The sequence below is a fragment of the Cryptotermes secundus genome, unplaced genomic scaffold (assembly GCF_002891405.2).
Source record: "Cryptotermes secundus unplaced genomic scaffold, Csec_1.0 scaffold1415, whole genome shotgun sequence".
NCBI classification, from domain to species: Eukaryota; Metazoa; Arthropoda; class Insecta; order Blattodea; family Kalotermitidae; genus Cryptotermes; species Cryptotermes secundus.
In genome coordinates, this window is record NW_019744143.1 from 217,671 (window position 1) to 244,916 (window position 27,246).

The window sequence follows — 27,246 nt, forward strand, 5'->3', positions numbered from 1 at the left end:
ACAAAGAAAGACTTCCAGGATGCATTTGAAAAGTGGCAGAAACACTGGGATCGGTGTATGCGCTCCCAAGGGGACTACTTTGAAGGTGATGGTGCAGAATAAGATCTAGGTAAGATGTAATAGCTCTTACTAATATATTTCAGGAACTTTTGGATTGTACCACGTATATATGCAGACTTTAAAAATAAGCAATAACAATATTTAATAGCCAACATAACAAGGAAACTGACACACAATATACAGAAATAAATAAAACCAGGCATAAACTCAAAAGGGCGAGGCACCACAACCAAAAGTAGCAACTGCCCAAATAATCACATATTATGGACAGTCGTAACAAGTAGAAACCCAAAACTGCCCCACTTGCCCCAGCCTCATTAGGCCATCGAACAGGTTACACCAACATTCAACAACAACAACAACAACAACAACAACAACAAAAACAAAAACAACAATAACAATGACATCAACAACAACAACAATAATAATACAGAAAAGACACGGTTGCAACTGCAATGCTATCAAGAATATTCCGTTGCGATGGCGGGCAGCCTTACCCTTACCAGCCAGACCGTAGAGTCTCCAAACATAATTTAGAATTACAAAGTCCAAAACAGAATTTCAGTTCCAAGTCCTCCGGCTGCTGGTAAGCAACCACTTGTGAGTAGGTCTACCTTCAGAATGCTGACACACCTACTCCCTTCTGAGACGATCGTGGAGAGGGAAGGAGGGTCGCGTGGTCAAGATAGGTAGAAGTAATGGTAGACATTAGCATAATGCCACTGGGGATGGGGTTAAAGAATGGCAGGATGCCAGGGTGCAACACGCATGAGCCAGCTAAATACAGCATGGCTCAACCACTTAAAATCTTTTTCAGTTCATTGTTCAGTAACCATCCTGCCAGTTGATGCTCTGTATTGTAGATGGTGACACTGCCATAAGATAACCGACAGAATGTTTGTTTCAGAGGCAGTCTGTGTGCATCTCTTTTAGGGTAAAGGGAAAGGACATTACTGTGTTGAGTTTGTTAGATCTTATCATAAGGTCAAGTATGAAGGGCTATTTCTTTTTAGTAGGGGTACTGCCATCCGACCTAGGCCCCTTAAAAGTCTCGGTAGGGGTTTCTCCCTGCTTGGGCAAGTCTGCATTTCCTGGTTGCTGACTGCCCCCAGTTCCTGCTTTGCTTGACCCACCTCTTGCCTTTTTCAACTTCCATGTAGCACACCCAGACAAGGCCTTCACTAGACGGGTTCACCTACTCCAGAGACTAGGTGTCCCAGTCCTCCTGCTGCAGGTATGCTAGAAGTACTAGCTCCCTGCAGTGGTATGTCAGTACTACTGGCTCCCAAGACAGTACTTTTTGCTTTTACCTCAGCCAGGTTTCGAACGACTGGTTCGTCCTTACCTTTGGCTGAAGTTTCAGCAGCAGGTTCGCTGGTTGCAATTGGGCCCCTTAATGGTTCACCAGAGCTTCCAGCCCACTACTGAAGCATCTCTTATAGGGATCCCCTTGGAGGGGGGTCCCTCTTCAGTTTAAGGTCCTTACAACTGGGTTTTGATTTGGTACCTCTCATTTTGGTGCCACTAGTCATGGGGATTTAGAAGGTCACCACCAGCAGTGCCCCATATGGGTGGAAGGCATGAATGTAATGGGGTGCTGCCTGGTGCCCCGAGGGAAATGTTCACAACACTGGATAATTACCACCCCAGTGCCATGCAGCCCTCAGCACGATGCCTCACACCTTGGGTTAGGTGGTTTGGTCCTGTTATGAATAAGACCCTCAAAAGCCTCCAGGACCTAGCGTGCCTGTTCGAGGGGAGAGGTGTATCCCAGATGATGAATGGGAGTGCGACACCAGCTAGTCATGAGGTTCAGGGAAACCTGTATGAGAGAGTCGCCCCTGGGGGTGTTCTATGAGCTCCCCCATTTCCACCCCTCCTCATGGGTTGGTCAAACCATTTTAGAGTGTTGAGCCCGATGGCTTGTGGCACCTTATCGGTACTCTAGGGAGACAACTCAAGTAGCCGAAACTACTGCCGCATTTGTCCCAGGTAGACTGTAGTGGCACCCAAGAGTCATTATGCTGCTGCGTGGAAGGCTCCGGTCATAATGCCATTGCCCTTTATGGGAACTTAGCCGCCAGCCTTGGTAGGTCATACTAATCCAGACTCTGAGACTGTCATTGCCCAGTGGGACCACGAGGAGGTGTCCCAAAGCTGTGCCCCAACACATCCTGGTCCATGATGTGTCCCCACCAAAGACACAGCTGTAGTTTGGCCAACCTCATTGAGGATGGCATCATTACTACCTGTGACATGTGACCTAAGAAAGTCACAGTTACCCTGCCAAATGCTAGGATAGTACCTTGAATAGGCCATGACCACTTCCTCCCAAATCCTTTCCATTTCACTAGTCATCATATCATCTCATGGTATTATGATCTTGATACTGAAAGTGTCATTGAATAACCCAAAGAAATGTCACCCAGCCATTTAACTGATATCTGCCATCTCCAAGGGTGTATTTACCTGATTTTGTTATATTCTGAAATATACATACTAACAGGAAGTGAGAGATACAGAATGTATTGTATCAGGAGGAAGAACTGAGTGATGTATCAGGAGGAAGAACTGAGTGATCTCATGTAAATGTTCACTGTTTTATGTTTACTTGAATAACAGTATCTTGTATGAATGAAATTTAATCAGAATTTCAAAGAAATTATATAGAAGTCATGGGTCATGTAAAGTGACTCTGCCAAGTGTCATGAATATTAATTTGTTGGTTCAGCGGCCATTAGGGATGCATATGAGTCAGTATTGTAAGTGTGATTTTCTTTGTAAAGGAAAGAGGGCTCTAAATGTCAATGGAGAAAGGATGTTAAAGTTTTCATTTTCATTTTGGATCACATATTTTTGTTATGTTCATGTTTAACAAAAATATTTCCCACATAACTTTTGGATGTTCGTTGTGATGTGTATTTAGGTTATGCAATGGAAACAACATTGGACCATATGAAACAGAATTAGGTATAAGCTTTCAGTGTAAAGTCTGAAATGTATTCATCAGTTATAAGATGAAATACGGTGCTAGACATTGCTTTTCTCATTGGCTTTTATTTCTGTGCTCCATGCAAGGAGAAATGAATGCTTTTGTTAGGATTGATAAATCTGCTGGCAAGATGAACTTATGTAAGTCAGTGGTATGGGGTTTACAGACTCGTGCAGGCGAGACGAGTTTAGATGCAACGATGGAATGTGTCTGGAGGCCAGCAAGGAGTGCAATGGTTATGCAGAGTGCAGGGATGGGAGCGATGAGGCAGACTGCGGCAATGGGCGTATGTTTGGCATAGACTAACTCCTAACCCCAAGTGAAGTGTTTCTCAGTTCTCAGTAGAATACTAAAGGAAATAAGTTAAATTAATTAGATATTTATGTGGAAAACAATAAGTACTTTTACTTCAAAACTTGGGGGAGGAAACGATTTAGATTATTTGGGGGATAGGCCATGTGGGTAGGATATTGTCACACCGGCAAGTGTAGCAGTTAATTGCTGCACCTCCATCTCTAAGCACTTGTGCTCTTGATATCCTAACTCTGTTCACTTGTTATTCACACCAGTACCATTGGTCAGGGCACTGTACTTGCTTATTTCTACTCTGCTGTGCTCTGCACTGAAAACTGGCTGACTTACTGACTAGTTGGTCTCCTGTAAAGAAGATTCTAGTAAGTGTGTGGGTGACCTCAATTCTCCTGGTCAGCTGGGTAGTTTTCTGAACATTTCGGGTCAAATCCAGTAATGTGCACAGAGGACAGTGAATGGTTACCCCCCCCCCTTTCTGTCACAGTAATGTAGTTAGAGTGAGCCTGTTAGAATGAGTTGGTACGATATTAATTTGATTAGGTTAATTCCTTGTAAGGCCATATTAACAACTTTTCTGAATATGTGGATGAACCTCCAGGTTATACAGGTGTCCAGGAGGAATGGTCAGTATTTTGGAGGTCATTGGAGGTCACAGTATCGGTCAGTCTAAGCAAAGAAGTGTATATATAGGTGTTGTATTTGGAACGGTTACTGAGATACAGCTGTTTCACTGCACAGTTCCAAAATTGTTGATAAAGAGATATTAGATACTGTTTCTGTTACTGGTATTCATTGTAAAAGTGACAAAAGTTGGTACACAATTTCTTCATTAAAACCATCACAACACAACTATATTAAGGTCAGTGCCAGGTTTGGCTCTGCTACATGTTTCGGCTAGTAAAAGCCATAATCAGGCAAATACATATCTAACACATACGAGAGTCGTACTGAAAGTCATGAGCAACAATTTTTTTTGTAAAGTAACATGCTTTATTATTGACAAACCAAATACACCACCTCAATCTACAGATCTTCCTTTATTTTTCCACATAATCGCCACTTCTTAGTACTCATTTCTCTCAGCATTCTGGGAGTTTGAAAATTCCCCTTCTGTAAAATTCCGTTCCAGCCATCCAAAGACACTGACACACTGCTTTCTGAATTGTCTCCCTTGTCTCAAAACTTTGTACACGCAGCTGATCCTTCACAAATCTGAAAAGATGGTAGTCGGAGGGTGCCAGATCAGGGCTATAGGAGGGGTGTGGAAGAACTTCCCACCCCTTCTTTGCAATTGCTTCCAATGTGACCTTTGTGGTCTTCGGTCAATAACCGCTAGACCCAGCGAGCACAAACTTTCCTATAGCCCAAGCTTTCAATCATCTCCTGTACTGCACTGTGCCCTGTTCCAATTTTTCAGGCTATCGTGTCCACAGTCACACGCCTCTCATCTTCAATGATCTCATCCACTCTTTCCTTGTTGCATTCAGTTGAGGCTCTTTGAGGACAACCGCTCCGAGGCTGATCTTCGATGCTGGTGTTTCCATCTCTAAAATGTTTCACCCATCTTCGAACACTGCTTGCACCCATGCACACACTTCCATAAGCACGTTGAATTCAGAAAGCAGTGCGTCAGTGTCTTTGGATGGCTGGAACGGAATTTTACAGAAGGGGAATTTTCAAACTCCCAGAACGCTGGGAGAAATGTATACAAAGAACTGGCAATTATGTGGAAAAATAGAGGCTTATATTTCTAGGCATTGTTCATATTTTGAGGGCCATATGTTTCATAATGAAATACATAGAAATTTCTTTGTTCCTGTAACTGAGCTGTAATGTGATTACTGAGAAACATTTACACTTAACACAGAGGATTTCTCATGTGGTAGCAATGTTACCTCGTATTGCTTCAGCCCTCACATAGTTTGTATCTAGAATGAAAAATTTTTGGTTAATACATGTGCCTCAAAGTTAAGAGGTGCCAAACTGACTCGGCTGAGGATGATAATACATGCTGCAACCACTTGTGAAATCCATGTAGTAGATGCTTTGAGCTCACCCTGAGCTTTGCTTGCATGTTAATGCTGAAATATGAGCTTTTGTTTTGAGGTGCTCTGTGTAAGAATGAGTAATTTTTGTTTCTCTTGTGATAGAAGAACAGTGTTGAGGAGAATATTTCAAGAGATGATGCGTGTAACAAGGTACTGGTATAAATTACGATTATGTAGTATGAAGCATTGCAGTATGCACACTTTGCCTGATGTCTGATTCTTTTAGGGCCATTAAAACGTGTGGTTTAAGTGGGTGGGTGGGCATTTGGGCCATGTTGTAGAAACAAAAAATGTGTATAAAATTTGTGTTGAAAGTCAAGGGAAGAAAATGTTGGAGAGAATAAGGCGTAGATGGAAGGATGGTATTAGGTGGGTTCTTACGGAAATGCTTTGTGAGGGTATAAACAAAATTGAATTAGCTGAGTATACTTTGCCTTTGTGTCATCACCGCAGTGTAACTTTTGCTTCCTTAACAACAGGTATTTTGACCAGCTGAATAAACTGTAACTGTACAGTTCATTGGTCACAAGCTTTGTAGTGTCAGAAAATATGAACACCTGTTTTTTTTTCAAATTCCTCTGATTTATTCTTTTTAATGACCCAATAGATGACAAGGAACATTGATACACAATTCAATATATATTTTTTTGTGCTTAGTTCATCTTGTCAACAGATGGGAGAATCACTTCTTTAATTAAAGCTCTGTGTGGCTCCCAAAAGAGAAAACAAAAACAACCTCGGAAATGAAGGACAAGGAAAAATAAGAAATAGAGAAAAGCAACCAGAGTGTATATGGTGGAACAGAGAATGCCACAAGGTAATTAGAATTAGAAAAGCTGAATTGCTTAGATGGAAATACTGTAAAACTGAAGAGACATTTTTAGAATACACAAGGGGCAGTGATTATCGCAAAAAATGGACAGAGAAATCAAACAAGCACTGGAAAACTTTCTGTGAGGGAATAAATCAATTCATGAATCCATTGTACATTTGGGATAGAATGAAAATATTAAAATATAGATTCAACAAGACAGAGTGGGAGCAAGAATATAAAGAAGAACTAGTTAATTCCGCCAAAACGACTTTTGAAAAGCTATGGTAAGGTGTGGATGAACCCAATCAAGCACCGGCATTCGATCATGGAAATCAGAATCAATTCCTGGACTTCAATTACACAATTCAAGAACTCCACTTTTCAATTAAAACCTCGGAGTCCGATCCAGCCCGGGACGGGATGGAATAGACTACGCCATAATACACAATTTTCCAAATGAAGCTAGAGTATTCCCAGGCGACTGGAAAAAATATAGCATATTTTTTTATCCCTAAACGAGACGAGACTAGTGTAAGACCTATATCTATGGCATAATGCGTGTGCAAGGTACTAGAATGGATGATAAACATGTGCATCTCCTGGTGGCTAGAAAAGAGTCAGAAGTTCTCAGTATGGATTTTGGCGAAACACAGGTTGCACAGACAACCTACCAATACTAACAACTGAAATAATAAAAGCGTTTGTAGAACAGAACCCAGTATAGGCCTTATTCATAGACATTAAAAGTGCATACAACAACATCCACTTTGATGGATAGACTCAAAGCAGTAGGCTTTAGCCTTTATGTTTAACCTGGTCTCCGTGAGGGAATTAGAGGCAAACTACAGATGGGTAGATCTCAAAGACTGGACATACAAAGGCTTACCGCGGGGTAGTGTTCTGAGTGCAACCTTATATTCACTTTATATGGCAGGACTGAAATCCAGAATCAACTGTAACTGCAAGCTCCTCGAATACGCAGACAGTTGTTAACAGATGTAGCAGAATTGGCGTATTGGAAGAGGAAAAGAGCATACAAATCATTGGACTTTATTTAAAGGAAAGTGGCTTGGAAATAGCACCAAAAAAAATGACAACTGTGTATCTTCAATAAAAAAAGGGACAACTGATGGAGAGTGGGAGATCATGGTACAAGGGGAAAAGGTTTCTTCAATGAAATCAATAAAATTTTTAGGTCTGCACTTAAAATCTAGTCTAGACTGGGAGGACGAAATAAATGCAATAGTTAGGAAATGCAAAAACCCGATGAAAATCGTGAGCAATGGACGGCTCAAAAATGGAGGACAAACCATTCGTAGGATTCGCATCGATAGATATAAAAGCTGGTCGTAGTATGAAATTTAGGATACCTAAGATAGTGTCAATATTCACGGTGGAAGCATTAGCAATTGCTGAAACACTAGATATTGAAAAAATAGAATCAGAGCAAAACTTCATGATTTTCTCGGACTCGGCAAGCATGTTAAAAGGAATTAGTAACTCCTCTGCAATGAGCAACACATCGCACATTACACAAATGCTTAAAGATAAAATAGACTGGAATCACGAGGAAAAAAAATCCTGTTTTACTGGATCCTGGGGCACTGTGAAGTGGAAGTTAATGAGGGGCCGACTTGGAGGCAAAGCAAGCAATCAAAGAAGGCAGAGATAGTCAATTATTATTACCAGTAACAGATCTTAAAACCCAGTGGAAAAAGAAAGGCAAAGAAGAACTTCACAGTTTTTGTCAAAACACCAAACAGGACAGAGGAGAAAGCTACTTTGAAAGGTAAAGCCTCATCTCCGTGGTTCCGACAGATAAAAATGAACCACCGCTCCTTCCTGACAATAAACCATATGAGAGCAGGTCACTCAGTCTTAAAGCAAGCCTAAACAGATTTAACATTGTGTCCACGGCCGAATAAGAATGTGGTCATGGGCTGCAAACAGAGGAACGTATCTTCTGGGACTGTAAAGAGTACGAGGACCAAAGGGCAACATTGATGTATGTCTGGGAACAGCAAAGAATTGCCCAAAATCAGTTACAGAGCTCTTAAGGCTAGAAGAAAAAAGATTTGCGCAAGGATGAGCATTGCCTAGGCCTCTTTTGTATTTACATTTTTTCCCTTACAATTAAAAAAAAACACTGTGTGGGATCACCTACACTTGAGAAATTTGTGAAATCTGTTGGACACCATCATTAACTTCTGTGTCATTGTATGTTTTGGCCCAAAATTGAAGCTAGCCTTCCTAGATGGACAGAGGTTAGGAGGGTCAGTGATTGAAAAATAATGAGATAGTACTCAGATGATCTGATGTGAGCATATCTCTGAGGACTGGAGCTTGTAGCATGGATGTAGTATCTGAGATTCCCACAGCGGTGGTTATGAAGAGTACTGTTTCCAGGGATGTAATGCCGCGTAACCTGTTGAAAGTCACCTGACATATTGAAGGAACATATTACCTTCATCTTCAGGGTCAAAGAATAAACCAAGCAAGATACCAGCATGAAAGCAGGTGGCAAGCAGAGCAGGCTGGTGTATTGCTCTATTTATTCTTTGACCCTAAATATGGAGGCGATGTGTTCCTCCGAAATGTTGGTTGACTGCGAATTGAGTACATGGCATTATATCCCAGATCATAATACTCTGCTGTAGCATAGACGTTTGCCACAATTATCTTAAGGTTAATGTAATGGATATGTAGGTTCATTGAGTAACCATAGTGATAGGATGATGGTAAACTGCCTGGAAAAAGTACTTTGGTGGATTGAAGGGTTAAATATCATGTACAGGACACATTAAATTATGTTAAATTCCAAAGAACATTCAGATTTATTAGAATTTAGTTTTTTACTAATTAATTTGAGAAGTTCCTTATAAAGAAGTGCCAAATTATTCAGAAATTGAATTCTAAAATTGTAAAAGCATCAGTATGCCTCAAATTGTAAGTGTGAAGCATGAAGGCATTCATTCATAGAACGCAATTCATGCTTGTAGAAGCTAACATCATGTCATACCATTTCGTTGCTAATGCAGGTTCTGTGTAGGAGTAAGCCAAGCTATATTGCCAGTGTTTCATGATTCTTACTGTTTCCACCATCAAGCTGAAGCATATACCTGGAGACTTCTGTTGATATTTATAGTACAGATTGGCAGGTCAATGGAAAGTGCTTCCTGTGTGTTCTTGAGTGATTCCCGACAAGAAATGGAACTGGGAAATGGACCTTTCAAGGGTTGATTCATTCTAGGGTAGTAAATGATGGGAAGCATGCGTGAGGTGAGAAGCACGAATCAGAAGGAGAGTGGTGGATGTTTCTTCTGAGATGATCCTAGAATGGGACACTTTGAATTGAGAGATATGTCATGCAATTAAGAGGGGAAACAGGTCAGATGATAAGAGGTTTATACAAAGAACATGGAATGAACTTCCCCTTTCTTTCCTATTCTTTCCTCTTTCTTCCCAATTAACCCCCCCAGAGTGTACCCTTCAGGTACACTTCTATACATTATGCACATCCAGCTCTTCTCCCCCCAATCCCTGCACAATAATGCTATTGACCCTTTGTAAAAATCTTCCTTTGACTGTTACTCGGGGGATCAAATATGTAAGTCCCGGACCTTGGCTGTAAATATCGGTAAAAGCCTTGCAAATGGAGACAGTATGGATCTTTGAATCATTACCAATATAGCCTACTAGTAAACAGTGCCATCGCCTAAAATAGCATTCATGTTAGAATGATTTTGCAGATATGACCATTTGCTTGAAACTAAGCATTACAAGTGTGCAATCCCATGATCAACTTTTTGTCATACTTCTAGAGGGATACAAAGAATCAAACCCAATATCTGCCTGAAGGCACATGTGGCAACAAGTACACAGTTTGAACAACCTCTTGTGTGTATGTCTATATATTTTGGTTGTGTTCTGAATTGAACTGCGTGTGTGCAGGATGTCTAAGCAACCAGTTCAGATGTAATGATGGAGTGTGCATATCAGGGACATTCAGGTGTGATGGCTTCACTGACTGCCAAGACAACTCTGATGAAGTTGGATGCTGTGAGTATCTGTTTCATGTTGCAGAAAATAAACACGCAGTGTAATTCTGTATGGTAATCGTACATATTTTTTTAATTTTTGCCTTTTAATGTGGGGATAGCTGACTGGAGAATTAAACCATGAAAGAGCTGTAAATAGTACAGTAAGTACATGTCAGATGTTTATTGGTAGGACCAAATGCTTTAATATTATCCTGTCGTAGGAAAACACTTAAATGGCAAAAAAGATATGGATAAAGGTGACACACACAGTCTGAGACAGTTCCTGGGTGGGGGGGTGGGGGGGGAGAGAATGATCTGCACGTGTTCGGAGTACAACTTTTGCTCTACTCTTAGGAATAATATTGGTCTGTTTTATGACCTCTTGTGAGTAAGCAACACGTGTTTTATGTCCTTAAGTGTGTGTATTACATACCAGATACAATTATTGGCCATTATAAGCATGTGTGTGAGAAGCAGACAAGTATGGATTGTTTCAATGGCATTGTTTAGCGATATTGTTTCTTGTTCAGGGTTGTTCTGAAGACTTTGGCGTTTGTGAAGCTCTGTTTCTCAGAACACCTCCCATATAGTAATTCCTAAAGAATAAAAAACTCCATACCTAAAGAAGAGGAGTAATGTACAACGTTGTTAACGTTCAGGAAAAATTGAGCCGTCAAGGAGGTATTTAGAGTGCCTGTTCAACAGGAACATACAGGAACAAGGGAAGCAGTAGTCGTTTCTCTGCCTTCTGTCATAAAAATTAAAGAAGAGGGAAATCCATTGTTGCTGGAGAAGGTACCACTTCCTTCCAAATGGCAGATAAGAGACATCATCACAACATGAAGCCAGTTTATTACATTGATTTCAGTACAACAGTAGTGTGGAAAAGAGTGAGTTCTGTAGGATGGGGAAGTGAATGGAAAGTGAACTGGGCCTATGAGTGAAAGGCGCCAAGTCAGTAAATTGTTTAGCAGGAAGTACAGTTGTCAGGAAATTTTTTTTTATGCAGTTGGAACTTACATGGAAGGCAATGAAAAGCGGCAGGGCAGATGTAATATAAAGTCATGATACGGGGGGGGGGAGAAGTAAATTTCTTACTTGAGAAGCATTAATCATTTAGGAAAGAAACCATAAATATTTTGTGTATTGAAGAGTCATACATATTGTCATCCTTTGTGAAGAACAAGTCCTGGATTGATAACAGCAGCCAGGGCTTAATGAGACCAAAAGGCCAGAGATTAATTGTAATTCATGTGGGGGCAGGAAATGGCTTTGTTGTAATGCTGCTTGTATGGAAATCAACATGGGCTGCAGAAGAATACCTTCATTAAATTAATAAAAATAACCATGAAAAATTTTGTGAAGAAAAAGAATTCCGTATCTGCTTCAGAATTCTGCAATTGTTTTAGAAAATTCATTATACTACTACAGTGTTTCACTAGAGGAAAACTCTTTTCTGGAAGGTCGTGCGTTGGAGTCCTGATGAGGTGAATTTTTTTTTGCAATTTATCTAATCCTTCCGACCGCGCTATGGCCTTGGGGTCAACTCAGCCTCTAACAGAAATGAGTACCAGGAATCATCCTGGGGGTTAAAGGGTGGCAGGCGCGTAAGGCTGACAACCTTACTGCCATCGATGAACCGATTTTTTAGAGGAAATGTGGGAGCCTCGTCTCAGAACTCTATGGGCCTGCACGTCCTGTTACAAGGATAGCTTCTAACCCAACAGAAAAGCAGATGTGAGAATGGCTGTATTTTATGTAATGGTGTTGTATTCTAATGACTAGTACATGTAAAATGATTGCATGCAAGACCTTTGGCCTGCATTAAAAGTGAACCAGCATTAATCACTGCTGATGATACACTTGTAGATGTGTGTCATGGTGCATTTTGATTATTTGTTAAAAAAATTAAGTGGAATGGCATGTACCTGCGATCTGGGACATTATGAATAACTTTAACCACTGGTTTTGGAACATATTTAATATCAACAAGTGTGTCTGGTGGTTAATCCATGAGTCGTTTAAAGGTACTAGTTTTTTTTAGTAGGGTCGTTCATCAGGACAGAATAAAGAAATATTTGTTTCCTACAGATCTGTCTTCCTGATTTTGGTCAGCTACTGTAGGTAGAGAATCACAATGCCTTTTTAAATAACCAACTGTAATGTTACCTGAAACTTATTTTTATTGGTCTTCATAATAATATGTCTTGGCAAGTACTTATTCTTGACATTTATAAATATTATGTCTTGTTTCATTAATTTGAAATGTCTGTAAACTTCAAGAGTTAAAGAGGAGAAGGAAATTAATTTCACTTGTCCTTAATAATCTCTTTCAGCCCCAAGATGTTCTAGCAATGAATTTGAATGCAGCGACCAATCTTGCATCCCTCTCTCCAGGAAATGCGATGGATCTGCTGACTGTCCAGACCGTTCTGATGAATTTGATTGTCCACTACCAGGTTAGGGTTGTTATGATACTGAACTTAGTATACCATCTTTAATTTCTATGTATGTCCTTTCACAAGACACAAGACAGATGACAAAAGATGCTCAAGCACATCATAACATAAAAAATGGCAGCAACACAAAGGCAATATTGGCCTACAGAATTGTGTCACCGGGACTGCTGGGACATGCACAGAGATATTTGAAATATTCCTAAATGTATACTGCCTGATGATGGCTTCATAAACCGAAAGATGTAGTGCATTGTTGTACTATTAAGACAATAAACTCATCATACACAGTGAGATGTGAACGAGATTTTGATAGTTGCTGTGTTGAGACAGAAACCAAACAAAGAAGTTTTATAGGATAACACAACAGGATATTTTCCTTGAATAGTATATATGTTAGTGCCATGCTGAGCTTTGTACAAATAGATTTGTGAAGAAGGGCTTGTATGCACAGTTGAGAAAGAATGTACTTTGGAAGTACTGAAAGGCAGATTCCAGCATTGAAGTTCATTTTCCAGTGGTGTTCTTGATGGCTTTAGCTGATGCGTGTAAGGTTTGAGTTGCTGACGGTGGTGGTCGTGAAAATGTGATGAAGCTGTATAGCAAGCATGTGATCGTCTTGCTTCCAACCTTTCAGTAATTATAGGTGACATCTCCAATGTGGAAGGCATTGCATTATGAGTACGTAATATTCCTTGTAGCAAGAAGAAGAATCTTTTTACCAGCAATTGAAGGAGAAAGCTCTAGATTGCATCAAGTGGAGGAACTGTTTTGGAAGAGACTGTGGACCTGTTGTCTTCACAGTTTACTGATGAATGAATGAATATACCTTGCAGTGTTGCAATGTCACAGTCAGTGTGTGGGATAAGGCTCATGGTCATGCATGTTTTTTTTTTGGCAGAATTGTACCTTGCACATTATTGTTATAGTAGTGTTTTGAAATGAGTTGATGTTCTTGTTTTAGCTCCAAGGACATGTGGATCATTTGAATTTACCTGTCAGGATGGAAGCTGCATAGATTCACGTAGAGTCTGTGATCGCCGACCAGACTGCAGAGATGGATCAGATGAAGCTGAATGTGGTAAGAATTATTTGACAATATTTCTATATGTGTGTTTACTTTATATCCTTCAAGTATCACATTGTGAAATATTTTGCCCTCACATATAAGTAAATGCTATATGTTATAGGCTAATCATCATTGGAAAGAAATGGAATCCTGTCCTTCAAATATTTTCACAGCAAAAGCATTTGTCTTCATATGCCACATGTTGGAGAGCACTGTAATTGTAAGCAGTAGAAAAAAACCTTCCTGACAAAGTGCAGGAGGGGGGGGGGGTTTAGAGTGTGTCATTGGTAAATGGACTTGCCTTGAGACACTTGGATTTTATTTTGTGTTGAGAGTGTGGTCTTCTGGGTTGTGATACATTGAAGTCTTGTAGGAATATACCAGCCTTTCAGAGGAATATGGTGCCTCCATCTGCAGGGTGGAAGTGTGTGCTTTTAGAAACAGGATGAGCTGTGTAGGTGAGTTGCAGGGAAGGTTGTTAGGAAACGAACTTCATTATATGTCTAGAACATTTTTGAGGGTTAATTATCATCAGATAGTGACTTTGATTGTTACAGCACTCTTAGGAAGTTGCTTGTTTGTATTTTCAATATAAAGTGGTAGCCATGATCACCATACTGAAGGTACCATTGAACACACAGGACTTCCATAAGCTTTCCTGTTCATGGTATGACATATTCTCTGAGATGTACAAGCATAGATTTACCTGTGCTGCACCCAGGATACAGTTGTTTTCCATGTTAGTATCATGATATACAGTGACTGAGTAACATTCAAATTGAGAAGTTACAATATATTCGTGAAATAAACAAATGGGTGTGAGGATTGGAATCACAGGTAAAAATTCTACTGCAGTAGTTGCACAGTGCCTGACTAGTCCAGCTGCCACGCACATTGGCAAGAGTTTGGAGCAAATTTCATCATATCTTTATTTCCAGGGGAGAATGGGAAACTGACAGGAAAGTTACATTTATATGCATGTATTAGATATATTGACACAGCAGTGATGCATCAGATTTGTGTTGGCTTTGGCACACCAGTGATGTTTCAGATGTGTTCACATTGGCACACCAGTAACATGCATGGCTCATGTTCACACATCGGCATACCAGTGAGGCACCTGACTTATGTTCACATTGACACACTGGTGATGCTTGTGACTGGATATCATGACTGGGTTTTGTGGTTTTCATCAGTTCCTTTATAAGACATATGACAGGATTATTTGTTGATACCGTTCACAACTACTTTGACATCCCTACAACTATATAATTCACACTCATCGTAGTTTATTTTGTGATGATGGTACATTAGTACAAATTTTATGAATATAAACAGGACTGATGGATAGTGTCCAGAAACATAATATTTATGCCATATTTCATTCAGTGCTAGCTAACAGTGGAAGTTTATACAGCACTGTAAAAGCACAACAAACTGTGAAACATTCAGTACTCTGTAAATATCAACATATGGACCTGGGCATGTAGTTCTCTTTGCACTAATTAGTTGTCAAAAACAGTTAAAGTGCAGTAGCTTGGTGGACCTCATGGTTATGGATGGGATTTACTGGGATTGAAGCAGGAGGTTCTCAGGTTCCAGGTGATGGACCAATTCTGTATCCATAAATTTAGTTCAAATGTGCATGCATGTGCGCCCACATGCACGCACACTCACAGATAGACAGAGGTCAACAAATAACCACACAGGTTTTAGGATTTAATATATCCAGTTATTGTTGGTCGGTCGTTGGCCTCTGTGTATAGTAGTGTTTCCTAGGCATAGACATTACATAGGCAGTTCTTGTGTTTTGTTTAAAAGCAAGACATCAGAGAGAGAAAGTATTAACCTTGCATTTATGTGAGTGGCATATGGGAGGTTGAATAGGTCCTAACTCAGAATTAAGACTGAACTATATAGGAAATGGGAAGTAGCATGTTAAAGGAATGAGTTTTTTTTGTATTCCCAGAATGAAGTACAGTACAGAGAAAGGTGACATTTAAAGAGATAGAATATTTCTATGTTTAATAACCTATAATCTGCCAAGTGTGCATAATGCTGGAAGGCTTGAGGTTAGGTATCAATGTAGCATAGATTCTGATGTTTGTGTGTATGTAAGTATGTAAAATGGTAAGGCTGTCCCTGTGCTTAAGTAAAATTAAGCGGTGTGCCATGAAGGGAGAATGGAGGTATAGGTTCAAATTTCCTTGGCCTTGGCACTAGTTGGAGGTGATTGGTCAGCTTTGCATCCCAACTGCTTAACCTCTAGGGGAAAGAATCTGTAGTACCCATTGGATAGGAGGCTGGGTGGGCCCCAGAGCTAGTTTGGATGATGACTATATATATATATGTACCAAAATGAAGCTGGTCACAATGCAAGGGTTTCCAGCAATGTCCATAAATGTGTGATTTTTTATCCTTTTACTGTGTCCTGCTTTGCCTTGCACATTATAGAGTTCAGTTATTACTCTCAGATGCTAATCACCTTAACTGTTGCTTTAAACCTTGTTTAATTCTGATCCTAAATGTGAAAGTTAAATCTTCATCAAATTTTGTATGTATCAGAAATGTCATCAGAGAAGCAGAGGTGGGGAAACTCTATTGTAGAGCACAGATGAGTCACTTTCATGTACTGATCAATTAATTTTTGGTGGTTTTGGTCTAGGAAATTACCTGGGTTTCAAAATAGCAACCTCCTGCACATCATTTGGGCATTGTAGAAGTTGAGGTACTGAGTGGTCCTCCTCAGGCTTGTGACCTGTGACCTGTCAGTGGATACTGTCCCCATTTAGTTGCCAGTGATACCACACTTTGTGCAGGTATCAATCAGCTGCAAGTCTGGGGCCATTACTTGAGCCCTGCATGTTGTGCAGACACTCTGATTGAAGGTGGATATTTGTGTTACAGAGAAATACAAAAGTAGTGCTGGGTGGACTGGGTGGCCTGTATGGCAATGGACAACTTATATTGCACAGATGTCCAAATTACATTCCTAGATGGCACACGTTTGCAGCTTGGCACCTATTGATCCATTGCTGAAAGGTAGCCTAAGCTTTCAGACTCTGTGAATCCCACTTCACATCCAGGAAATTGTATTTCAGTTCATGTCTGATATAACTGGACAGTGTTAAAATTCTGACTGCTGAAAGGGTAATTTTCAGAGTTGCACATCATGGCTGTATGAATATTCTGAAAATTATGGTACATAACATTATGTTACTTAGTTTGTTTGTAAAATATATCAGTTGTGCTAAATTAATTACACTATAAAGAAATGTGTAGTTTTCTTACATCATTACAGAGTGAACAGGAGCTTGCATTGAAATGAGGGTTATACTTGCTGCTGCAACTTCTGTACTGGCAGTTCTCTGGAACATGCATTAAATGGGAAATAACATATAAGTGATGTTGCATGTGGTAATCCAGACTTCTTTTAGTCTGTTCTGTGGGACACGTGGAGAAATTTTAGTGTTTATGTCAAGATCGTCCATATTTACATGTTGGATTTGATTTTTTAGTATGTTTATTTTTTTCACATCTGCAGCTGCTTAATTAACATATCCCATCACTGTCTTGGGAACCCCAGAGTTTAGAACCTCTTGATTGGGCATTTCTTCAGTGCCTCAATAATATGGATTTGATCAATACTTTTTATTATTATTTTGTTCTGTAGTCACAGACTATGTACTAAAGAAGTTGTTCCTGTTATATGTTGTCACAGTGTTGAATTGTGTAATCATTTCATATTCTGTAGTTCAGAGAATGAAAGTAAATGAGCAGTTCAAAGATAACAGGTAATAAATCATAGCCATGCAGGATTTATATTCAGTACTTATATTTAATGGTTGATGATTTATAGTCAGATACAAAAATCAACCTAAGTTGTGAGGTAAAAATAAGGTATATTTAAGAACAGACTGTATTAAAGTCAGACTTTATTTGGGACATCTGTGTGTTGTTTAATGTTAGGCGAGTACTCTGTTTTCATAGTCTGGATGCACAATGCTGCTTCACATTTCGGTATAGGTGAACCACCTAGTGGTGAAAAGTGTCTTCCTGATGAATTCGAGTGCCTGGCTGATGGGCAGTGTATCAGCAGTGACCACAGATGTGACAACTTGTACGACTGTCGTGACTTTTCCGACGAGCAGAATTGTTTGGGTTAGGTTATAACCATTTACACCTCTCCCCCAAGTTGTGTGTGTTGTCCCTCTTGTATTCTCGCAAGGAGAGTTGAAGGATTGTTTTCTGTTTGGTTCATTATGATATGTATGTGATTTTGAAACCAAATTAAAATAAAATTAACTTACAATGTCAGTATACATTACACATTTTGTAATTATGAAATAATTCATACATTCTCTTGCATATTTTTACCATGGTTAAATACAGCATTTTGTTCACATTTACTGTACTTATGTAGTTGAGGAATGGTTAATTTAGGACATGGTTTTGCAAGTGAACAAAAATTCTGGTGTTATGTAAATGCAAAAAGTCATCAGCTCCTTGATTCAGATATTTTTGTTTCCTGCCTCTGCTCTGGAGTCAGGTTCATTCTGCATGGAAGGATAAAATCTCCAGAATTAAAATTTAAAACAGTAGAATTTGAAACTGCATATATTTCTAATGTAACTGTAAATTTAAGAAAAATGAATTATTAGATTATTCCAGATTTGTTCCAGAAATATGGAACTTACATCATACAGTGTAGTTAAATTAGAGTGCTGTTTGAGTTTTCTGTAATAATTTTGTGCATGAAACAGAGGAGCAGAATTAGGAAATATAGAAATATTTAGCATATGTTGGCTTCCTTCTCCTTTGACAAAGACAGATATTTGTGAGGAATACTAGGTCCCCATTGTGATTTGCACCCCTCTGTAAGCTGTATGTCCCCTCTACAGATCATCATCCTTGCTGAAATATACATGTGTGTGCACACTCATACAACCCAGGTAAGAAATGACGTACTTCCACTGCCAAGGCAGGCAGAGGCCTGGAAGACTGTATAAGTTGAAAGCATGAGTCCTAACAAAAAATGGTCTTCATTGATTGAATTGTAATGTATGAGTATTCTTGTAAGTGGGAGTAGTTCTGTTGTAATGCTCTTGGCCAGAAGCACCAGTTTTATACTTTTACATACCATTGTTTTATGGGTGCACTATATTCCTAACTCTTCAAGAGTTGAGTTAGCAAGGTGTTGTGAATAACAATATATTGATGTCATCTGTTAATACATATTATGATCTGCCCTTCAACTCTCCTAGCTAATATGTTTATTTTCTGTTGTATCAAGTTCCATGAATGAGTTTTCTTTTCTTTGTGCTCATGGAGATCAATTGAGCATAATGAATGGGTGTATTGTCATCATTCTGTTATCTGAATAGCTGTTAGTTCTTTATTGATCGAGCATTATGGATGAGTAGTTACCTTTTTAACTTTTATTTCAGTTAGAAACTTCCATTTTTGCTACAGTGACATATAAATCAGATGAAATCCTTGTACAAAGAATTTCTTGTCTCTTTTATACATGTGGTATGAAGTGTTATGCACCATACACATTATTTAATGAGCAGAATAATCAGCATAAAATAGGGAGTTTATGTCTGCCTGTGTCAGCGACTTAGGTTCAGAAATGTTCTTTCTGACAGTATTTTGTGTGTTCAGTGACGATTTAAAATTCCCTTTTACAGAAGCCATTAAATACTCATTGATATACAAACGTTGCTGTATGTCAGTATCTTTTAATATATGGAAGACTTAAAATGATCCAGGACTGAAGTGAATACAGTTATGGGAGGTAGGCGTCTCCTCATGATGTTGCTGTTGGACTGCTGAGCATGGTAGGTTACAGAAGAGAGCTGAGTGTGGGATGTCACAGAATGGGGAAGTGATAGACTCATGGAATGCGCTAACCTGGTTAGGTGTGGAAATGCTGCAGATACTTTTGATGCCATATCACAGACAAACACTGCTGAAGTCCACAAAGTTTTGTGTTGAAACAATCATGCTTAGCAGTTTAACTCATCATGTAATAGCAGCAGCAACAGTTTTATATATGGTTGTGAATTGTCATAAGATGATTCACACATATGCTGTAATCATCATTAGATGGCAGAAGTGATTGTCAACAGATTGAACCGCACTGCCAATGCAGGAATATTGCAGTGATGGCATGGGGATCACTGTGAGCTCATCTGCACAGCAGATGACAGTCCTGACTTCCCCGTCAGATTGTTTCAGGTGATGAAGCCTGGAAGAACTAACAGAAATAACAGGTTGTTGTTGTTGTTGTTTTTTTTGTTGTTGTTGAAAGCCAAGAAATTCTGGTAGGATTGCATAAGTGGAAGCTATTCTTGGAAGTCTGCTTTAGTGAGTTTGACATTATTCCCAAGTTTATTACTGTAAAGAAAGAGAGAGGTGCTGTCTGTGTATAAGAGTGTCTCAAATGTGTGTAGCAAAAGGCTGGGTGCTTCTATATGAAAATGCCTCGTTTTATTGGTGGCTGGTTTTGCAGCACATCTCACCATCGGCATACTCCTGTGCTGTGCTCATGATTTTCACTTCCTTCTGTGGTTGAAGGACCAGCTGAAGGCTTCAGAGTGCATGTATCTGATGGAGGTTCAGGCGACTTTGATTGATTGATTGATTGCATTGAATTCTTCAAACATCTGTACTAGTTCTACCAGAAGTGTGTGTAATTGCTGAAGGACAGCATTTGATAGGCAGCTGTGCCAATGAATTATTTGGATTTCAGATATGCTCCAGTCCTGGATCAGTTTTAAGCCATGACAGAGTGAGCTGTTTTCAGCAAGTTTGATAAAATGTGTAGTGTACGTTTCAACTGGTATAGAGAAGTATGAAAAATACAGGAAGTCTTTGGTCTGTCAAATTTCAGGCTCACATTTATAAATTTGTTTCCTTGTAAATTTGTTGGCTTCTCTTGTTACTTGGTATGTGTTGTATTGTAATTCGTTTAGTTTATTATATTCAGGGAATCAAAAGAATATTAAAAATTATTATGGTGCATTGAAATGTTATTAATTATTTTTATAAAGATTTCTTTGAGGGATCAAATTTATAATCTTACTGTTTTTGCAGTTAGCTCTTCACTGCTTTAAATTAGTATTTTTTCAAAGTTGAAGTTTGGCAGAAAATATTGTATGTTATATACATATTTGGATTCAACATACCATTTCTTGGATACTTCATAAATGCGAGTCTTGGGATTAACATTTAATATCTGTTTTCTTATGTAGCAGAAAATGTTTCACAGTTTAAAGTTCCTAAAGCAGATTCTAGAGTGAAGTGTTTTATGACATAACTGTGCCTATAAATAGAGTGAAAAAATTTACACTTGATTTAGATGCAAGATGGTTTTGTTTTTCCTGTCATGAATCACTTTGTGATTGGTGTTACAAATGCATGAAGAAATATACCCCATTTTCCACTTTTTTGCATTTTGAGACATAATGTCTCATTTAGTTTTGTGCTGATGGTGTAGTGAATGGAGGAATGTTATCTCCTGGCATGGTTGCATGGGAGTTTGCAGTAATTTCATCTCCCCATTCTTTAAACTAAAGGGATAATTTTAAGTCATAGAAGTTTTATTTCATTTGACAGGTTGCTTATCCAGCGAATTTCAGTGTGGATCTGGTGAATGTATTAGCCTGTTAAGTCGTTGCAATCGACGTATTGACTGTCGCGACGGGAGTGATGAAGAAGATTGCCGTGAGTGTTTTGTTGTACCCTTACTGAAACCCGGAAACACTGTAACAGAAATTTTGGTAAAATAAATCTCCCTAAAAATATGTATCCATTGTCAGTACTTTGATTAAAGTTAACTTCTGAAGCAAATTAAGGTTATGTGAGTGTTGTAGTTAGTTAGTTAGTTAGTTAGTTAGTTAGTTATTTAGAGAGGGTGGGTTTCCCCATGCACCGCGACCAGTTTGATCTGTTGTGCTTCCCTCTATGATATTCTACCAGTCTCTATACCCTACTGATAAATGGTGCGTACCATCAGTCCTGCCGAGCAAGCGAGTTCGGCCACTTCCTTAGTGGTGTCTATAATGCTTCCCCCATCTATCGGAGGCCTTAGAGGCTATTGTTGGGCGGGAAATGTCCTGGAATTTGGCTCAGTGATCCCCTTTGGGGATATGAGGTTCTTTTACATGCCGTAAAGTTAAAACACGGGACACACAGCTTAAAGTACCTCCCGGAGGACTTGTTCCCTGAATTTTTCCGCCCTTAAAAATTCGACGACCTCCGCCGGGTATTTGAACCCGCGTACCACGAGTCATGAGGTGGGAACGTTACCTCTAGACTACAGAGGCCGCTGAGTATTGTAGTTACATATTGTTCTTCTCTCTTCAAACAAGTGTGAGGCCTTTGATTCAGTGCAAGACTAACTGTCTGCATATTGCTATAAGCAGAACTTTCTAACTTATTAAAGTTGTCTTTCCCTTTGTCCATGTGCATGAATTGTCTTCATTCTGCCCAAGTAGAGTTTAGTTTTAGAGATCAGTATGTAAGCCTTTACTTTGAAGGAAAAATGTAAATTGCAAATATATGGAAAGGAAATAGTGGGCCTGAAAGAGATGACATAATTGCATTAGATCTGAAGCTGCTGCAGCAGCAACTACAAAGAGTACTTTGTTGCGGGATGTGACACTTGTAGTCAGTAGAATTCCACTGAACCTTCTACTGATCACAGATTTGAGATAGATGCAGTTATATGGAGGAAATAGTGTGGACACCACATGGAAAGCAAGCATGATGATTGAACTTAGAAGAATTGAACTGTTGTGCTTTTGTATTACCATCTTTGAACATTAAGGTTCTAATAGTAAAGATGTTGCTATTTAGTAGATTGCTTGGTAATTTAAAGCACTTTAAGTTAGGTTGGTCGGTCAATAATTGAATCAATCAATAAATCTTTGTATAAGAACTGTATTACATTTTCTTTCTGTGTATGACCAACAGGTGCCATGCTGAACAGTGGCTTTGTGTCTAGCAGAATAAATGTTAGTGTGGAGCAGGATGAAGGGGTGCTCAGAAAGCTTTCATCCCCCCCCCCCCAAGTTGATTGTAGTTTCCATAGATGATGATTTTGTTTTGATCTTGTTCACAGCGACAGCACGCCCTCCACCTCTTATCACTACCCGACCTCCCATTACCTGTCCCCCAGGTCAGTCACCATGTCGCACTGCAGGACAGTGCATACCTTCGTCAGCCATCTGTGATGGTCGGTTTGACTGCCAAGATTTCTCAGATGAGACCAATTGTGGTGAGTTCAGTTACTATTGCTTTGTTTTTTACTTGCATTCATTCAGTATAGTCTTTCCTCATTTGATGTGTGTTTCATGTCTTTAGTTTTGTGCATACATGTATGAATTTTTTAATTTTTAGTCTGACTACAAGATTAGTGCTTCTTTTATCTATTCTGCTTAGTTGTGTTCTTCTTCAGAATGCTTTAATTTACTTGATATCTCTTCACTATTTCCTAGCTTTATTGCACCCACAGCGAGTCTCAATCAAACACAGTGTACACTAAACTTGGAATTGTGTATTATTATTTTTAGAGACTGTTGTAGTGTTAGTTTCAAAAAGATTGGCGGCCCTGTGGATAAAAATGAATGTTCAGTTATGTGACCAGTTCATAGCTAAGCATGACACTGTTATATTTTACATCTGTTCTTCACATTCAAATAATATTGTAAATTAATGAAAATAATTACAGTATTTATTGTTGTTATAAATTTGGTGTGGCAGACTACAGCCCACATACCCAAAGCAGCCTGTGGAAAATTCAGACAGGTCAAGATTGCCTCCATCTATATGAAATCTAATCAGTGGAGTATTTTCTGTGGTTGTTATCCATCATGTGGATATTACATTTTGGAGTCAGGTTGGGTGTGTTAGGATTGAAGGAAAGTGGGCCCTTGTTAAGCACTAGAGCAGAACCCACATTACCCATGCTGTAGGCAGTGTACTGCACAAAAAATACAAGTTGGTGTTATTGTTCAGTTGTATGGCATCACAGATATTTTATGTTGTACCTGCAATTGGTGATCATTCCAGCATCGCTGGCTGCATTATGTTATTGGGAATTTTATAAGTATCTTGACTTCCAGGCTTCTGTCCATGAGGTGCTGCTAGATTAAGTTTGTTGATGGCAGATGTAAGATTATTGTACCGGTGTTGTGAACTAATGCGTGTATTGCAGATTGAACATGTATTTTAAAGAAAGCAGATGGTGTCAAATTTTGAAAATGTTAATCAAATAATGGTGCTATAATGACCAATGGTTTTAAGCCAAAACAGGTAGAGCACCTGTAAAACCCACTGCGTTATTTGTCTTTGCTGATTAGATCAGTTCTGTCTGAGATCTGATATTATGGGTTATAATATGCAACTTTCACCTTGTGCAAGAGGTGAGTTGTACACCAGTGGCAGTGAGGTATCTAGTTGTTTCACTTCTGAAGATTCAGGCACAGTAATTGCATATTAAACAAAAATTACATATCATTTAATTTATATGTTTAAACATTGAGGACTACACCTGTTCTAGCCCATGCCTCACACTTGCCACATTCATTGTAGTCATTCAAAGAACATGCAATAGGGAGATATTGAAAGGAAGGAAATGTGGCTTACATATCTACAAACATACTCTTTCATGCCCAGACTGGTACTCACTTTTTAGAAACGCAGAGGGAAGATGAAAGAATCCGAAATCATGTATGCAGTATACGAGTAAATTAACATAACCCCATTGCCCACAGCTGACCACAGAATTACATTAAACAGTGTACCTTGTCATGAGAATGATAAAGTCTTGTGAGACTATTACTAGCTTTCACATTTTGCATAATTTAGAAGCAGGAATACAGTAACTCCAAGATTTTGTAACTTCATCATTATTAACGATATATCGTTCAGGTAGTCACATGTTTCTGTCCATTAAGCTAGGAAATACGAGGGGGTACCCAAAGGAACCCAACTTATTTTTTTTAAACTCATTTATTCAAATTTTAAGCACAAACCTTCAATCCCATTCAAAGTACTCTCCACTTACACTAATACACTTGTCTAGTCTTGTATTCCATTTTTCAAAACATTGTCTAAATTCATCTTTTGAGATACTTGACAGTGCCTCCGTCGTTTTTTCCTTTCATGTCTCTTTTCATTCGAGGAAACAAAAAAAAGTCGCACGGGGCAAGGTCGGGTGAGTATGGAGGGTGAGGAACGGGGGTCATACCATTTCTGGTCAAGAATTATCATACAGACAGGGCTGTGTGAGCAGGGGCATTGTCATGATGGAAAAACCAGTCACCCGACTGCCACAAATCTGGCCGCTGAGCTCCAAGTCACTCCCGACAGCTCCACAATTTCTTCAATGGTCCGTCGTCGATCTTCCTTGATGATTTCACGAATTTTTTCAACATTTTCATGTGTTTGACCCGTGGAAGGACGACCAGAACGAGGTTTGTCATCAATTGACATTTCACCATTTTTTAAATGGGAAAACCACTCAAACACTTGAGTTTTCGCCATAGCATCGTCCTTGTACGCTGTTTTTAACATTTCAAGAGTTTCTGTGTTCCACTTTTCCCGAGCAAAAAGCAGGATTTCACTGCCATACGCTGTTCACGAAAATCAGCCATTGCAAAAACGATGATGACACAAAACAGTTGTCACTATAAACTCTGCCGAAACTAGTCCTTACCTTCTGAAGCAATTTTAGTCGGCTTATCGACTCAGGAATGTTAGCTCTATGTGCTCATAGCAGCAAAATGCGGTACTACAAAAGCTCTGCCCACAAAAAAATTAGTTCAGTTTCTTTTGGGTACCCCATCGTATGTACTGTCACTTCAGTTCTTGAGTTAGGTATGATTGATGCTGTGCAGGAAGTCTAGAAATTGTATCTTCAAGTTAACAAAATCCATTTTAGACAGTCCATCACAGTGATGAAGTATGTACCCCATAAAGTCCCTTGAATAATTCCGTCCTTATGTGATGCATACACAAGTTGAATGATCATGTGCTTATAATATCCTCATTCAAATTGTATGTGGAACTATAGATTAAATTATGTCATGCATTGAAAAGTGACTTGTAAATTTTATATTTACGTTATATTTTTATTACAAATTTATAATGAATACATACTTGTTTATATCATATATTGTTTGTTATATTGGGCTATTGTCTATATCCTGGGTCCTGTGACCTTGTAATGGATTTGTGGCATGTAAATAAATGGAAATGGGAAAAAAAATCAAGGACACACCAGCTCATGAAGAGAGTAGATTCTGAAGGGTTCTGGCGAGGGTGTATGATACTCAGAATTACTGAGGGTTTGGACTTTTCTGTCTGGAATTCACAAAGTGGTAAACATAACGTTTCAGAAACTGGATCTGTTAGTTCTTTCCAAGGGACCCCAACATAGTAGGTGTCTCCTCCCTCACTTTAGGACAGAAGCCGATCAAATTACTGAAACGTTGTGTTTTCTAGTGTCTAGAATACTGGATGATGGACGAAGTCCAAAAACCCAGTAATTCATGAACAGAGCTTTCATAATATAAGTTCAGCTCTTGATCCTAACTTGATCCCAGTGATCACATTTGAAATATATAGAAAATTAAATTGGTAGTTATGTGAGTCTGATAGATTGGTCACACATGTATTCTGCCATCATCAAGCTTTTATATAAGGTGTTTTAATTGACTTATATGTTCCCAGAGTAGTTTGGCTGTTGTGTTGAGGATCATAAGCTTCAAATTGCTGTCTTAATGAGCAGAACTGTAGTTACATTGAATTTGCCATATGGCTGTGTATCTCTGCTTTCAGTGCTATTTAGTAATTTATGAGTAAGAATTTCTTGGTCTGTGTAATGCATTGCATTTGTTTGAAAGAGGCTAGTGATGGAGTTTGTATAGTATTATGTAGGCATTAATCAGAACTCTGGTATATTGCATGTTATTAAATATTGTTCTCAGCTGATTTTCTTTAACAGGAGGCTGAAATACAGATTCTTGTGAAAACTGTGACGTTATCCACCCATTTCATTTCAAAACTTTACAGACCCAGTGGTCTACTTACACTGCCCTCCTATGCTGAAGGTCTCGAATTCAAGACTGCCTTGATCTGATGCAGACTTCTCTGCATACTTTCCTAATTCCTGACCTCTTATGAAGCCAAAACTTTGTGAATATGAGGAATACCATGCCCTTTGCTACATTTTGCTGAGGGGTTCCAAGAACCCTTGTTAGAAGGAAATTGGAGTCTTATTTTTGAACATTCCCACCACATAACACTTGTCTGAGATTAAGAAAATTAGAACTTAATTGGGACAAGATTATGTGGCCATTTTGAAAGCATTTTTTATGTTTGTAACTCTAGGTTAAGGTTCTTTGTGTGACCAGTCGTTTTAAAATGGATATTTTTCAATATTGT

At 39.0% G+C, this 27,246-nt stretch overlaps 1 protein-coding gene across 1 annotated transcript in view; it reads left to right on the forward strand.

Moving 5' to 3' along the window:
- Positions 1-27,246, forward strand: part of LOC111874594 (basement membrane-specific heparan sulfate proteoglycan core protein) — a gene marked incomplete in the record, with an annotated part of 357,246 nt that overhangs the window by 171,213 nt on the left and 158,787 nt on the right. The window contains 6 exon segments of the mRNA XM_033755519.1: positions 3,219-3,338; positions 10,178-10,285; positions 12,603-12,725; positions 13,687-13,803; positions 21,412-21,519; positions 22,919-23,074. Coding sequence (XP_033611410.1) covers positions 3,219-3,338; positions 10,178-10,285; positions 12,603-12,725; positions 13,687-13,803; positions 21,412-21,519; positions 22,919-23,074 — 732 coding nt within the window.